This window comes from Python bivittatus, unplaced genomic scaffold (genome assembly GCF_059951505.1).
Source record: "Python bivittatus isolate LINGU-HERP-01145 unplaced genomic scaffold, Pbiv_v1 ctg000330_np1212, whole genome shotgun sequence".
NCBI classification, from domain to species: Eukaryota; Metazoa; Chordata; class Lepidosauria; order Squamata; family Pythonidae; genus Python; species Python bivittatus.
This window is the reverse complement of record NW_028277058.1, coordinates 24,949,475-24,964,362: the sequence shown is the minus strand read 5'-3', so window position 1 is coordinate 24,964,362 and position 14,888 is coordinate 24,949,475. Positions and strand designations below refer to the sequence as shown.

The 14,888-nt window shown below is 33.3% G+C and overlaps 1 protein-coding gene across 1 annotated transcript in view; it reads right to left on the bottom strand.

The window, feature by feature from the left end:
- Nucleotides 1-14,888, bottom strand: part of PTPRQ (protein tyrosine phosphatase receptor type Q) — a 123,043-nt gene that overhangs the window by 65,409 nt on the left and 42,746 nt on the right. Inside the window, exons 26-35 of the mRNA XM_088141850.1 lie at nt 14,614-14,760; nt 13,347-13,519; nt 13,018-13,225; nt 11,791-11,916; nt 11,519-11,698; nt 8,195-8,302; nt 6,699-6,980; nt 5,643-5,825; nt 5,064-5,165; nt 2,133-2,253 (exon numbers count right to left, since the gene is read on the bottom strand). Of these exons, the coding sequence (XP_087997976.1) occupies nt 2,133-2,253; nt 5,064-5,165; nt 5,643-5,825; nt 6,699-6,980; nt 8,195-8,302; nt 11,519-11,698; nt 11,791-11,916; nt 13,018-13,225; nt 13,347-13,519; nt 14,614-14,760 (1,630 nt within the window). The remainder of the gene's footprint in view (nt 1-2,132; nt 2,254-5,063; nt 5,166-5,642; nt 5,826-6,698; nt 6,981-8,194; nt 8,303-11,518; nt 11,699-11,790; nt 11,917-13,017; nt 13,226-13,346; nt 13,520-14,613; nt 14,761-14,888) is intronic.

Here is a 14,888-nt window from a genome sequence, read left to right as displayed (position 1 = left end):
GAGAATTAAAGAGCTGATTAGCAAAATAAGAACTATATATTTCTAAGGTCCAATGTGTTACTGATGTGGATTCAACTTCAGAGTTTCTATTTAGCATCATTGTGTTTCTATTTAGTTCTTTGTTCCACATGTAGTAAGAATTGGTTATCATTCCAGCACTGAAGGCATTCAGATATATTTGAATCCTACTGGATAAAAAAAAAAAGTTTTTTTTTGCTCTATGAGAAACAGCTTTTTTGTAGCAATTCTCATTTAAACATTTCTGATTTTTTTTTTTTAAAACAAACTTAAAAAAAAAGATTTGTACTCTTAATCACTAATAAGAAACAATATTTCAACATTTTTGAGTTTTTGTAAAATAAGCAAAACACTTGCTATGTTAACTGTTATGTCCCAATCCCTCATGGTATTAAAAATTGCAAAGGCACTTAGTATGTCAGGGAGTGCCTTCACTCAGATGAAACCAACAACGTATTTATTTGCAAAAACAAAGTTTTAATGTATTTATTCATTTATTTATTCAATTTATATAGCCTCCCATCCAATAGTGGCTCTGGGTGGCTTGCAACATTTAAAAACAAACAATACCCAAGGAGCCAAACCAGTCTAAACAAATAATAACACTATCATGGGCTAACTAACATTCGTACCTGGGAAATTCGGCCAATATACAAGAAATCTTGAATAGAGAACTGGAGTATCCTCTTTTGCCCAATCAATGGCTTCAAATTTTAATGAATGTCAAGTATGTCTCATATTATTTCAATACTCGGTTCAACAAAATATTCTTTGGGGGGTTTATTGGATAGTTCAAACATATTTTTAAAAGGTTGCCTATCATCCTTTCTATGCTGGAGACTAGTGTAATAAATTTAAAGGAACTCCAGTGCAGACTTTATGGACATGTCTTCTGGTAGCTCCCTATTGGCTAGATATTATTACTGTGGTGAACCAGGTTCTTGGAAGGAAATTAAGAGTTAAAATGATTTATGGAATCTTTCAATCTATGAAGAACTTTGAATATATCAACCTTGAACTATTGTGAAAAACGTAATATACTCCTGGAAGGGCATTTGTATGCCACACTATAAAAGTTGACCTTGGGAATTCTGAAATGTGATTATTCCGAAATTTGATTATCTCACTATTTTTATTAACTTTTTAAAGTTTTCTTCACTATTCCCTATTTAACTTTTTGTTAGCTGTTTTTCTGGTAATGGAATTTTTTTAGTTTCTTTAGTTGTTTTCATTTTTTTGTTTTCTATATTATCTTAGTTTATGGTGTTTATATGTTGTAATACTGTTTCTTGTCTCTTTTAGTAGCTCTTTGAAATTCTTTGTTAACAATTTATAATTTTTATTTCTTCAGAATTCTTTCCTGAGAACCTTATTTTTCTTGGGCAGCTGAGATGACCTTCATGCCTTGGGTAATCCTGCTGCGATTTTATATTCTTGGTGTACATTCCTAGCATTCTTTGCTTATCCATTCCAGGGACATCCACCGCCACCACAGTGAGGCAGCATAGCAGGACTTGGGAAGTTAGCAGGACCGGTGGTCATGCACGTGCTTAGCATAACTTTTAGTTTGAATTTTAAGAGTGGAACTCTTCTTAGAAAGCAACATGAAGGATTGGTAAAGATTTTTGTGCTACTAGTTCAGGACCTCAACAATGCATAGCTGTTTAGTTTCACAGCATCATTGTATATGAACTATAGACTGGGACATGACATGAACTAATTGCACATACCAAATGCTGCAATTTTCTCAGTTACTTTCCATCTTCACATTAAGTGGCAGTGAGTTGGTTATTTGCTACTGGTTCATGAAGCATGTATAAGAGCATCCACTCTGTTAAGTGGCATTCAATAGCAGTAGGTGGTAGTCTGCTAGAGAACTACTAAAAGCTGTATTTGGTTTAGCAGTATCAGTTTTGATGATTCCAAAAATACTTGAAGAATCTAGCAAGCACTGATTTCTAAAAACATTAGTTATCTATATTAAAGCTCAGTTAAAGATAAATTGTTTCAAATTCTTCACTAATATTCGTGTATGTGGAATAAGATATGAATAAAAAGGTTAAGGAGAAATATATTTTCAGTAGATGAAATCTTAGTATTTAGGAAAATCTTACCAAATATAAACTGTATAATAGAGGATAATTCCATTTGGCTCCAGTGGTGGTTGCCATGACAATATCATGATGGCATCAGATAACTGTTTTACTGTGAGCAATCTTGGAGGGGAACTAGGAGCTGCAAAGTAAGTATATAATATAGTGTTAATTAATTATTGCTTCAACAATTATTAGACACAATCTTAAAATTTGAGTGTTTGCATTATTAGACACAATCTTAAAATTTGAGTGTTTGCATTATTAGAGTTACAGTAATTATATTTGAAGTTGTTTGGGTTTTTTTTTATTATGGGAATAAGAAAGAATAATTTTGCATTGTGTTGCAAATCATCTGTTTCTTTGATTTTGACAAGAAATAATATTTTATGAGAAAATAGAGCAGCAGTAGTATCACAGTAATTCATGGTCAGCCCAAGGATATTATTATAATTTGTTTTCTTGTAATAAAATATGAATTTTATAGATACAAATCAATATAAAATATATAAATAATATCCCCTGAGAAGTAAAGGGTGAAAACCAATAAGCATTACAATGACAAATGATAAAAATGCACCATTTTAATTTATATACGCCATTCTTAATGTGTTACTGTGTGTGTGTGTGTGTGTGTGTGTGTGTGTGTGTATGTGTACAGCTTGAACCAATCCACCACAAGATGGAGGCTTCTTCACTGAAGGTTATGGACTGTAATCTACCATGCTTGTCTAGGGCAGATTAGCAGATATTTCTCAACTTCCCAGTCTAGGGCTGAGAGAGAACAACTGGCCCAAAGTCTCCCATTTGACTTCCATGACTAAGGGAGGACTAGTACCCTATCATGCAATTGAAAACAAGCACAGTATGACAGCTTACAGTTTACACTAAACTAGTGTAAACTATAGTAATACAGTAATAAAGTACAGCAATATATATACAATGCATAGATATAAGTAATGTATATATGTGTAAACTATAGTAATACAGTAAGAAAGTACAGCAATATATATACAATGTATAGATATATTAAAATATATTATGTTCAGTGGTAGAAAACTATCTGTATGCATTAAGTCCCAGATTAACCTCCCAGATTAGCATATTAATCTATTATATGATGGACCATGTAGAATACTCATGAAGTGAAATAAGATTAAACAGTTGATCCTAACCCAAATTTATGTGTTTCTGCTAAATAATTACAATTTGCAACCATCCACACAAAGGGATTCCCTTATAAACCACACATCAATATGTCAGTTTGGGGAGAGCAGAGGTAATCTGGATACATGACATTTTCAACAGGACAAATAGCATAACCCTCCTTTGGAAAGCTATGGGCTGAAGGATTGAAGGATATTATAATAATACAATTACCAAAAAGTTGAGCTTATCGTCTGAATAAATTCAGTTGTCTATTGTTATTTTGAATAGAACAATTGGATTTTCTTATTTTCTTATAATAAAATATAATATTTTTATTCAGAACTAGTATTTTAAATTAGAATGTATATTGGTTTAGTGTTATTCTGTGCTTCTTAAATAATCTAATTGTAAAATTAATTACAATTTAAATAATTGTAATTTAATAGATTCTTTGAATGAAAAAGTAACATATAAATCTTTACAAAAGGTGAATTCAAATATACATAGTAATGTTATAACATCCATAAAAATTATGTGTCTAAATATAGACTTAAATAAAATAGTCCCCCTTTTCTTATATTGATTAAAAGAAGTCAGTCAGAGGAAGTATATTTCTTTCTCAATGTTTCTGCTGCCCCTTTCTCACCACCTTTTCCTTTAAGTTCCTGAAACAGAGGTCTACATACAACCCAGGGACTATAAATTCCCCAAATCAAGTCTAACCTTAGAAACCAAATTAGTCCAAAACAAATGAGTACAACCAACGAGCTGCATTAAAAAAGCAAGGATAATCTAACACATAGTCAGAAACATTTATTGATTGATTTCAATGTTGCATGCATCAGTTTACTTTTATGTGTCCTGTAATGATACGCATTCATTATATGACATAAACAAATGTTAATAATAATTACTCATGCAGTTCTATAAAATACCTGCTGGGGCTTAAATTCCAGATAAAAACAGTAAAAATCCCCTAAATTAGATTCAGTTGATCCAAGTTATTATAAACTATAGGATATTTTATTTTTATTAATACTTTAATTACTAGGATAAGTAAAAATATTATCAGGATCCATAAACATTAGATTAAATATTCATCAGGGATATTTTTATTAATAATAATAAAAATAGCCATTGGCCCCCAGTGATAGATGATCAGATGTTTTATTATTTTCTTGATAAATATAGGCATTTCATCATTCCAATAGACCAAAAGTTTATTTTAAATCACATAAATTATTATCATATTCCAAAAGCAGGTCATCACTTTAGTTATGCATGAAATGAAAACATGAGCTCCGCTATGAAGAAATCTGTAAAATATTTTGACTAACAGCCAGAACAGTATGTATTTCCAAGAATATACATTCTGAACTTTTTTTGGGGGGGGGGGTGCTTGCATGGCTTCAAGTGGATCTTGTTATTTAGAAAGTAATTGAATTCTCTGGGCTTGTGCCTTACAAAAACTCTTCTTCTAAGAAAATGATTACTGTAAACCACTTTTTTCCTATCTATTGAACTGCTGAATCTCAATTTTCTTCTATTCTGAAGCAGTGGGGGGGAGGGGAAACCCTATTCTGTGATGTGGCTTATTCCAACCATTCCAGGTCTCAGCCTGCCCAAAAAACCATTAAGTGAAGCTCTCATGCTCAAAAATGTTGTCCACCCCTAAATACCAACTGCCATTTTGAGCTCCCCTAATCAGTGGGAATAGAGTAGCTATTCCCTATAACATACTTTCACTCCAGCTTAACCAACTGATAGGAAACACAACACAATAGTCAGTGATGTATACTTTACCATCTTCATCAGTTATTATATCCAAAGGTGTACTCCGAGCTCCTTCACCTTTTACAGTGCTTGAAGATACTTCAACCAGATATTCTGTATATTTTTTTAAACCTAAATAAAGAATATACATGGTGCGTGCTTTATTCAATTTAATATTGATTTATTATTTTTATTGATGCATATATGTTACTGTGTGGGGTTCTATTTATGTTATTTTGATAATTTCATACAAATGAAGTAGAGAAAAGATTTGCATTATAAAAACTCAATAAAAACCCAGATTTCATATCACATTTTGCATAATTTGGTTTGAGAGTCTACCAAGAGTAATTAAATTTCGCACATAAAATACTAGCAATGCAGCACTGACCTTATCAGTGCACATTTGCTTAATTTTAGAGAAGCCAAACAGTAGAAAACATTGCACACAAATACTCTGAATTATTCACCTATATATGTTTAGTACACAGTATATAATTCTGTGTACTAAATACACAGAAATAAATAAATACATGTTATCTGTTACAAGCTGACCATAACACAGCTAGATTACTGTCACGTAAAATAATAGGCCAAAATAGTTATTACCTGTAATAATTAGTGACAGATGTGTTGTGTTGATGACTCTTACTTCAGTTCCATTAATCTCTGTGAGATATATAGTATATGTCTTTATAATTCCATTGGGAACAGATGGAGGAAGGAATGATAACTCTATTGCTGAAGAAGACATGTTTCTGTAAGTTATATTTTGTGGCGGAAAGTCAGGTACTGAAATGAATTCAGAGAAAAATATTACATCCATATTTTAAATAATTTTATGTAGAAGTACTACATACAAAAATATTAAAGATGTGATGATAATAATTGAAACTCAAGATCATAGCTCCTTTTACCAAATGCTATTATTTTACATAAGCGGATTAAATACAAAGCAATAATATATATTAATATATACGTTTGAAGTCTGTGACCCAGCTATAGTAATGAGCCATCAAAGATTTGGTTTGCCTTTAAGAAATAAAAACAGAAGTGCATTTTTCCTCAGCTCTGAGGTAGATGTTTTCTTTAGTTTCAAGCATAGTTGACCTACATCCTGTTGCTTGCATATAAACCCAACCCTACCCCCAATCCTGGGTAACTCATAGGGAACTATATATTCATTTTAATGTACAGTCAGGAAGTTTTTATTTAGGAATTGCATTTCTCTCTTGTGGCTGTTATTCTTCCAACATGCCTTGTAATTCATTTGGGCTTTGGCTTCATGTTTCCAAATGTAAAACTAAACAGGATAAAAATGGGGTTATATATAGGTTATAATTGGAAAACTTGTTAATACCAATATTGTAAAACAACTAAGAACAAAGAATATCATGAACGTCTTTGATATTCTGATATATGCCACTGATGCAATCAAAACTTTAATTGATAGAGACTCAATAGCTATCATCAAGAAAAGTTCTCAGCTCTGGCCAGCAGATATTTTGAGAAATGCTTCATGGCATCATATGCCACATGCAAATCCAAATGTGTGTAATTTATATCCTGATTATGTTTAATTGATTTTAAATATTAGATCTGTTCAATACAATATTTATAATTGAATCCATAAGAACAAAAGAAAATTCTAGTATTTTCACTTACCAGTTTCAGCTGTTCTTACAGATAATGGAGCAGATGACTGATTCCCATGACCAAGGCGGGTGAATGCTCTTACAGAAATGTTATACAAAGTGTATGGTTTCAACTCATTTAAAATAAAATTTGTTGTTGTAGCATTTTTAATTATTAAAATACTGCCATTATTGGACATGATTTCATAATGAGTTATGATCCCATTAGGCATTTCAGGTGGTAACCATCTTAATTTTACTTCTGAGGCAGTCACTTCTAATGCCTCAATCGTCCGAGGTGGTGAACTGGGTTCTTTTATTCAGAAAAACGTACCAAAAAAAAAAAAAGTTGAGGGTTAGGGTTCATTCATTCATAATTGTTTTAAAATACAGAATTTGCCAATTACAGTAAGTGATTTTTTGTTCTTTCCATTTTTATAATATGTAGACCAAAATTAGATAATCTTTTGGGAACTAAAGACTGATTAGTTGCCAGATGAGGCTTCTGAGGACAAATTTGTCAGCAAATGCAAAAGAACTTTGGGATATGCAAATACATGACCTTAAACAACCTCTTCCCCAAGCATATGGACATATACCCAAGCTCTGTATATGCACCTACATACACATTTTTCTCAGGCACATTAATACACATATATACTCACATACACACACACATGCACATACAGATCTTGCTCCTACATACAGCTGTGCCCTACATGCATATCACATTCCCTCTTACCTTGTCTCATGCAAAATACCCTAGTTTTTGCCATCACTGGCAGAAAAATGCAGTAATTTTGAACTGGTTCAATGAGTGGAAATTCCAAGCCATAATTCAGAATTTCTAAAAATAGCCAAAACTGAGTGATTCAGCTTCCTTCTCTTCCTTATTGTCTATTTCCTCCGCTTACTTCAGCACCACAAAGCCCTTCAACTCACTGTTTATGCTGACACCTCCTCTACTACCACATTTGCCTTCAGTGGTAACTTTCTACCTGTTCTCTCACAGATAAAGCTGTGCTATTCAGTTGGTTAGTCTTCAGCTATATTTATAAATTAAAATTATAAATTAAAATTCCCTAACTTAATGGCAGCAACTAACTGGTGCAGCTTGAAGCTAGTCAATATATTTTAAGATGGTAATAGTATTTAGTGCTGTCTCTTATCTTAGTGGGAGAAAAAGAGTTTTAAGGGGTGTGACATATGTACAAGAACTTTAAGAATTAGAAATTGCTTGCAATGTGGTTTACAAAACACATTTTTAAAATGGTCATATTAGGCCACAATTGGTCATGCTAAACAACAGAAGAGGTTGGAATATGCCCAGAAAAAAGAATGTTAAGATTTATATCAAAATCTGGGAGTTGAAGTCCACTCATCTTAAAGTCACCAAGGGTAAGAAACACTGGCTTACATGGTTTTTATTATCTGTACACATTTATAGCTTAATGGGCATTCTAGATAAATCAATCATAATTGATCAAACCCAAAATTCTAAAATCAATATGAAAACAGTATGCTTACCATCTTCAAGCGTTCTTACAAAAATATCGTGATCTTCAGAGAGTGCGCTTTCTCCAACAGTTGTGGAGGCTGTGACCCTCATTTTATAATCTGTGTATTTTTTTAAATCTAAAATGAAGAGAAAACAAACTCTATAAATCAAATTGACTATGCGTTCCTTTGGGCACTTTTATACTTTTCTTGTTCACTGTAATAGATACTGAGGAGAAGTTGCTTTCGAGGTACTTCTTCTAATACATTACAAAGATAGGGACTTCAGAAAAATGATTAAGTATTATATAAAAGTGCTTTTTGGAGAAACACCATGTGATCCTGATCCACTAAACTGCCTTTAAAATGTTTTATTAATTTTACTTTGTAGGTTTAGCTTTAATTTTTAATGGGCCAAAATAATAATAATAATAAAAAACTATATTGGCTATTTCAGTATTTTGACCTTTTCCTTTTCCTTTTTTTTTTTTTTTTGTTATTTCTTGTCTAATCAGCTTTGTGAAAGTCATATATATTTTTGCATCAGTTTGCTATATTAATTTGGAGAGGGGCCCTGAGAAACCTGGAGTAATATCTGTTTATGAATGGAAAATATGACTGCCTTCAATCCTGGTCATTATCAATTATGATTTTCTTAGCAAGATATTCTGAGAATCTTGAAACAGTCATAATGGCGTTGTTAAATGCAAGGAAAATCTTTCATATGGTGCAAGTTTTGGGACAAGTTAATTAAAAATAGACTCTTATTAAACTCTATTTCATGGTTAAAATATTGCTATTCTAATTCTTCTGCTTGTGCTATTATTTATTTAATTATTCATACTATTTATTTATTATTACAGGCTTATTTCACCTGTAATTAACTTGTACTGTATTCAGTTTAACATTAGAAGCTTTGGCCTATCTAATATGACAATCTAGTGATATTCAGGGTATTCCAGTGGCAAGAATCAAACATAAACGTTATTATAGGCTGATGATATTGTGGACCTTTTTCATTATCAAAGATCTTTACCTAGATTTGTAGTGTCAGTACAGCAGTAAAACAACTAGTCCAAGTAAATTAAATATTTTGCTAGTTGGTAATAATATATTGAAATGTGTACAAAATGGGGGTTTGTTTTTTGTTCAGATTACACTCCAAATATGTTTTAGATTTATTTGACTTCTCAATATATGTTTTTTAAAAGGTTGGTTATTGTCCTTATGTTGAATGTGTAATACATTAATTTTTATTCACTAGATTTATAAAGCCACCCATTTCATATAAGTGACTCTGGGCAGCCCTAACACAATAAAAACATCAAAATAATAACACGATGCAATAAATAAAATAAAACCCAAAAGAATAAAAAAAGCTACCAATCATAAACTTTTTTTTTCTATCTGTTCAATTGTGTCCAATTCTTGGAGACTCCCTGGACAAGTCCCTGCAATTTTCTTGGCAAGATTTTTCAGAAGTGGTTTGTCATTACCTGCTTCCTAGGGCTGAGAGAAAGTGACTGGCTCAAGGTTGTCCAGCTGGCTTTGTGCCTAAGGTGGGACTAGAACTCATGTTTTCCTGGTTTCTACCCTGATGCCTTAACCACTACACCAAACTGGCTGAATGATAAACTAATCAACAACAAATACATTCAACTCATAGGCTCAACTACATCCTGACCCACATGCCTGAGTAAAAAATCAGGTCTTAGGACACTAGAAAAGGCCACCAAGGTTGAGACTAATCTAATCTTGGAAGGAATAGTATTCTAGAAGGTAGGTGGTGCTACAGTTGAGTCTGATGAGACTCTTTAATCAACAGGACCAAGAGCATGCCCCTTCTGATGGGATGGGTACAGACAATTAGAGAGAGGAGGTCCCTCAAATTACCTGGGCCCATGCCATGAAGTGCTTTATAGGTGACAGTCAGTACCTTGAATTGCACCCAAAAGCATATTGGGAGTCAGTGCAGGTTGCAAAGCAAATGCCTAACATAATTGCTAGCACCACTGCATTCTGCACCAACTGTAGTTTCCAGATGTTTTTCAAGGGCAGTCCTATGTATAATGCATTGCAGTAGTCCACTTGACACATGACTGTGAAAAGTGCTGCCTGCTCCAGGAAAGGCTCAGTTGATACACAACACAGAGTTGTGCAAAAGCCCTCCTGGCCATGGCTACCACCTGCTCTTTGAACAGAAACCATGAGTCCAGGAGGACTTACAAATTGCACTCTGGTTCTGGCTGGGGCAGTACAATCCAATCCAGAACTAAAGATGGAAAATCACTGAATCCAGGAAGCCCTAAAGTCTAGAACCACTCTGTCTTGTTCAGGTTGAACTGAAGCCTGTTCTTCCCCATCTAGAACCTCACAGCCTTCAGATACCAAGACAGACCTCCACAGCATAACTTGGTCAGACTGCGGCTGAGATGTACAACTAAGTATCATCAGCACACTGATAGTACCTCACTCTATCTCACCAAGAATGATCTCATCCAGCAATATCATGTAGATGTTAAAAAGGAATGGAGAGAGTATTGAGCCCTGAGAAACCCCATAACACAGGGGACATGAACTCTTCTCTCTGCCTCCCATCAGCACTGGCTGGAACCACTCCTGGAGAAAGGAGGAGAACCAATTTGAAGGTACACTAGTACAGAAACTTTGATCATTTCCACTGGTACCTCCTTCTTGGTTGCATATTCTTACTGGGTTGAAGTAAGGTTCAGCAATGTTAATGTGCTATTAAATCATACTACACATGTCTTGAATTTATCCATTTATGAATAACTTTGGCTCTGTCGAGAATTGTCGGATGCTAAAGGTTGGCTCAACAAAAATTGTCAACTCTCAGCCTTTGAAGTGGCTCTTTATTATTATGTTTGCATTGTAATAATGTAATATTATATCATGTATTTTTGTTTTTCTTCTTTTTTTCTCTATGTTCATGCTAGTTTGTTAGCTTTTTTTTAGAATTTTCATACTTTGTTTTGTTTGATCTGCATTCACAAGGTTTTTTATTTAATTTGTAGTTTTAAGAAGAGCAATAATGACAATATGATAATGATAATGATAATGATAAAAAATGTATCCACTATGGTTTTCCTTGATTAAATTCTTTTTAGCCATCTATTACAATTGAAAAACAAGAATGAATATGGAAAAAGCTGCAAACAGAGAGAAAGAGAACCTATTTTTAAGCACCAAAGGTAAAGTACAATGACGGCATAACTTGGCATAAGTAACTTCTACAGAATTAACTTATATTTCCAAACATTCACTCACTCACTCTCCCTTCTTCCCTCTTCTTTCTTTCTCTCTCTCTCTATATATATATAAAAGCCATCCTACCTGTAATCAATATGTGTTTATCTGATGTAGTCAAGTGAAAAGCTCTGTTTGTATCCATCTCCATTGCATAAACTGTGTAATGGGTGATTTTTCCATTGGGATTTATTGGTTTATCCCAAAAGAGCAAAATTGAAGATGAACTAATATTTTTATAATTTATATTTTCCACAGAGCTTGGAACTGCAGAACAAAAGTCATTTAAAATTATTTGGATAATCTGAAAGGAACTAAATACTGCCGACATGAAAATATTTCAGTTGCAAAAATGTTACCTTGTTCGCTTGTCTTAGAAATGAGAATAGCTGGTGGTCCTTCTCCAATGATGGTAAAAGCAGACACAGCAATTGCATATTTAGTGAAAGGCTGGAGTCCATTTACACGATATGACAGCTGCTCAGCTGAAAGATTGATGGTATCAAATGTTTTATATTTTAAAAAGTCAGTCATATACATTTCTAAATTAAGGTTAGTCCAGAGGAGATTATTTCTACAAAAATGGTATAAGATTGCAGTTTTCATGTTTGTGTTAAATAGTCAGCATCAAAATAATTACCAAATTGATCATCATGGTGAAACTCACTGGACAAGAAAGAATAAAACACTGGAATGTTTTATCTATGCATGTTTAATGAAGAAGAAATAACACTGAGTTCAATGGATTTGATTCCCAGATAAATTTGCATAGGATTACAACTTTAGATTTAATTTCTGAAACATGTTTGCATCAGTGCAAAAAAGAAAGATCATGTGCATATTGGAAATGGAAAATATGTTTTTGAACAGTCTTGGTAAAACAAAAATAATAGCTAAGAATATTGATTAGATTAAAAAAAAATATTTTCCCAGGACTGATTTCATTTATAACTGACATTCAAAGTAATGAAAATAACATTAGAATCACTCTTCTGCTTCATTTAATGCCTTCCTTTTAAAATTTCAGAAGAACATTTTTAACATTTTTAAGCCTGTATCTGTCAGCCAAACTTTATTTAATGGGTCATAAATATCTGTGTTTAGTCACAAAAATGCTCCATTGATAATGCTGTGTGAGTGAGTATGCTAATGACATCACTGTGTCACAGGGTCATCTCCACCTGTTGGTTGCCCCATGTTGCTGAGTTGTAACTTTTTGACCTATTTACCTTCAGTGACATTTGGAAGCCTATTAGTCAAATACTGTTGGGAAAAAAATTAAAGGTCCACATGGGACATGGAGATATGTTAATCTCTTCCAATCACACCTGCTTTGGCAACTGTAATAACTGATTGTCTATGCAGCTTGTACAATGGGTCTGGCATCTTCTTTCTCTAGGAGATAGGTCAACTGGGTGACAAGGGGCTAGTAAGCTCTGCTTGTGTGGCATTTCCCATTTGCAGAATGTAACATCAGCAAATGACCCACTAATAATCTGGCTGAACTCTTTGCTAAAGATAGCATATGTAACAGACATGATTTGAACAATGAAGTAGCTATAGAACACAACTTTTTTCCTACTTACCAGAATTTGAATATAGTTCTGCAACATCATTTAAAATTAGTAAATTATCAACAGGAATACTAGTATATTTTACTGGAGAAAATTCATGCACTCTTGGGAAGATTTCAGCTGAACCTTCATATAAACTGGTCACTGTTTTTATTTTATTCAATGAGGAAGGTAGTGCATATCCTTTTATCATATCCAGATCCACTGATTCGGTAAAATGCTAACACAGAAAGAAAAGAAAGAAACAACTTTCCATTTTTTAATCTTAGCAGTAAGAATGAAGACAAAGGGAAAATGTGAAAACATTAAACAACAGTTAGCATGAACTGGGGTTAAAGTACCTTGATTTTTTCTGTTAGAATTGTATTTTCAAGAATCTTTCCTGTCTCCTCATGTAATACTTTTATTCTGTACTGAATAATGATTCCATTTGATTGCTGTGGTTTTTTCCAAGCAATTCTTATAAAGGTTGCTGCTTCTTCTACTACATGCAAATCAAATACAGGTCCTGGAACTGAAATATAAAGAATATAGAAAAAATTACACAACTGCAAGCATTAGAAAATGTTTAATCTTAAAATGTAATGCCATCTATAAAAGTAACATTTATTTGGAGTCACGCAACTCTGATCGAATGTTGCCAAAAACACTATGGAAATTTGCTATTGTCTTCTAGCGTACAGTCCTGATATTCCCTAAGCCTAGCCTGCTTAGCTTCCAAGCCTAACCAGGTGTTGCTAACCTACTGAAGACTATTCCCATCATTCTTGTTTTTTAACCTAGTCCAGGACTGGAGAACTTCCAGACTGCAAACCTCATCTAGTCTGCCATAGTAGCCCATTCTGCCCAAGGGATATTGAGTGAAATACCAGGTCTCCCCAAAGTCCTATCCACAGTGAGAACTGCTCTTGAGAGCATTCTAGCTGTGCATCTGTAAGTACAATTCTGAGGTTGGGATGCATCCTCTGCATTTTCCAAAGGAAGAAGAGGCTGGATAGCAGAGACTGTCTTCATAATGTATGTTCCATTTATTGTAAAGAAACTGGAGAGGGAAAAAGTGCATGGAAAGATCTAGAAAGAAACAATTAATATACTTCTAGCTTTTGAAGTGAAAGTTTTTCACATTAATGCATGATATAAAAGTTGAGTTAACTTCAGTTACAAGAACTTGTAATATAATCAGCTTCTTTACTAAACAAACCTTTGGTGTAATCACTTACTGCCATCTAATGGCCATATAGTTGCTGTGCTGTCCTAACTATATAAAATGTATAAAACAGAATAATATTAAGGCTGTTTAATTCATCTTTCAAAAAAAATCCAGCCTGACTTCAAAATGTTGTCAGAGGACCTGCTGAATTTTTGCTTATATTGCAGCTGCTAAGGGAACTCCATAAAACTAATGGTACACTCATTTTCATTTATACCATTCTTACTTATTCCACTGTTCTTGGAAGCAAGCAATTGATCCAGGTGTTACTCAACTTTTAGAACCTCACACACACACATATTATTCAGAGGCTGCATTTGCCAACACTACCTGTCTGTATTAAGGGTTGAATATAATGTATTGAAATTATACATTTTGTTATGACATATACAGCTTACCTCCTGCCGGTGTGAAAACTGTTAGATTTGAATTTGGGCCCACTCCAGCACTTGTTTCAGCAGCAACAAACACATCATATATTGTAAATGGTATTAGATTATTAAATGTAAATTTGAGATCTTTTGTGCTGTTATCCAAAATACGACCTGAAACAATCATTTAAAACAAAATACAGGAAACAAACAGTTAAGCTCTTTGAAATTATTTAAAAAGGAATTTTGTTCCTGATTATGTTAAAGAAAACTGAAAGAGGCAAATATTATAAACTGATCAG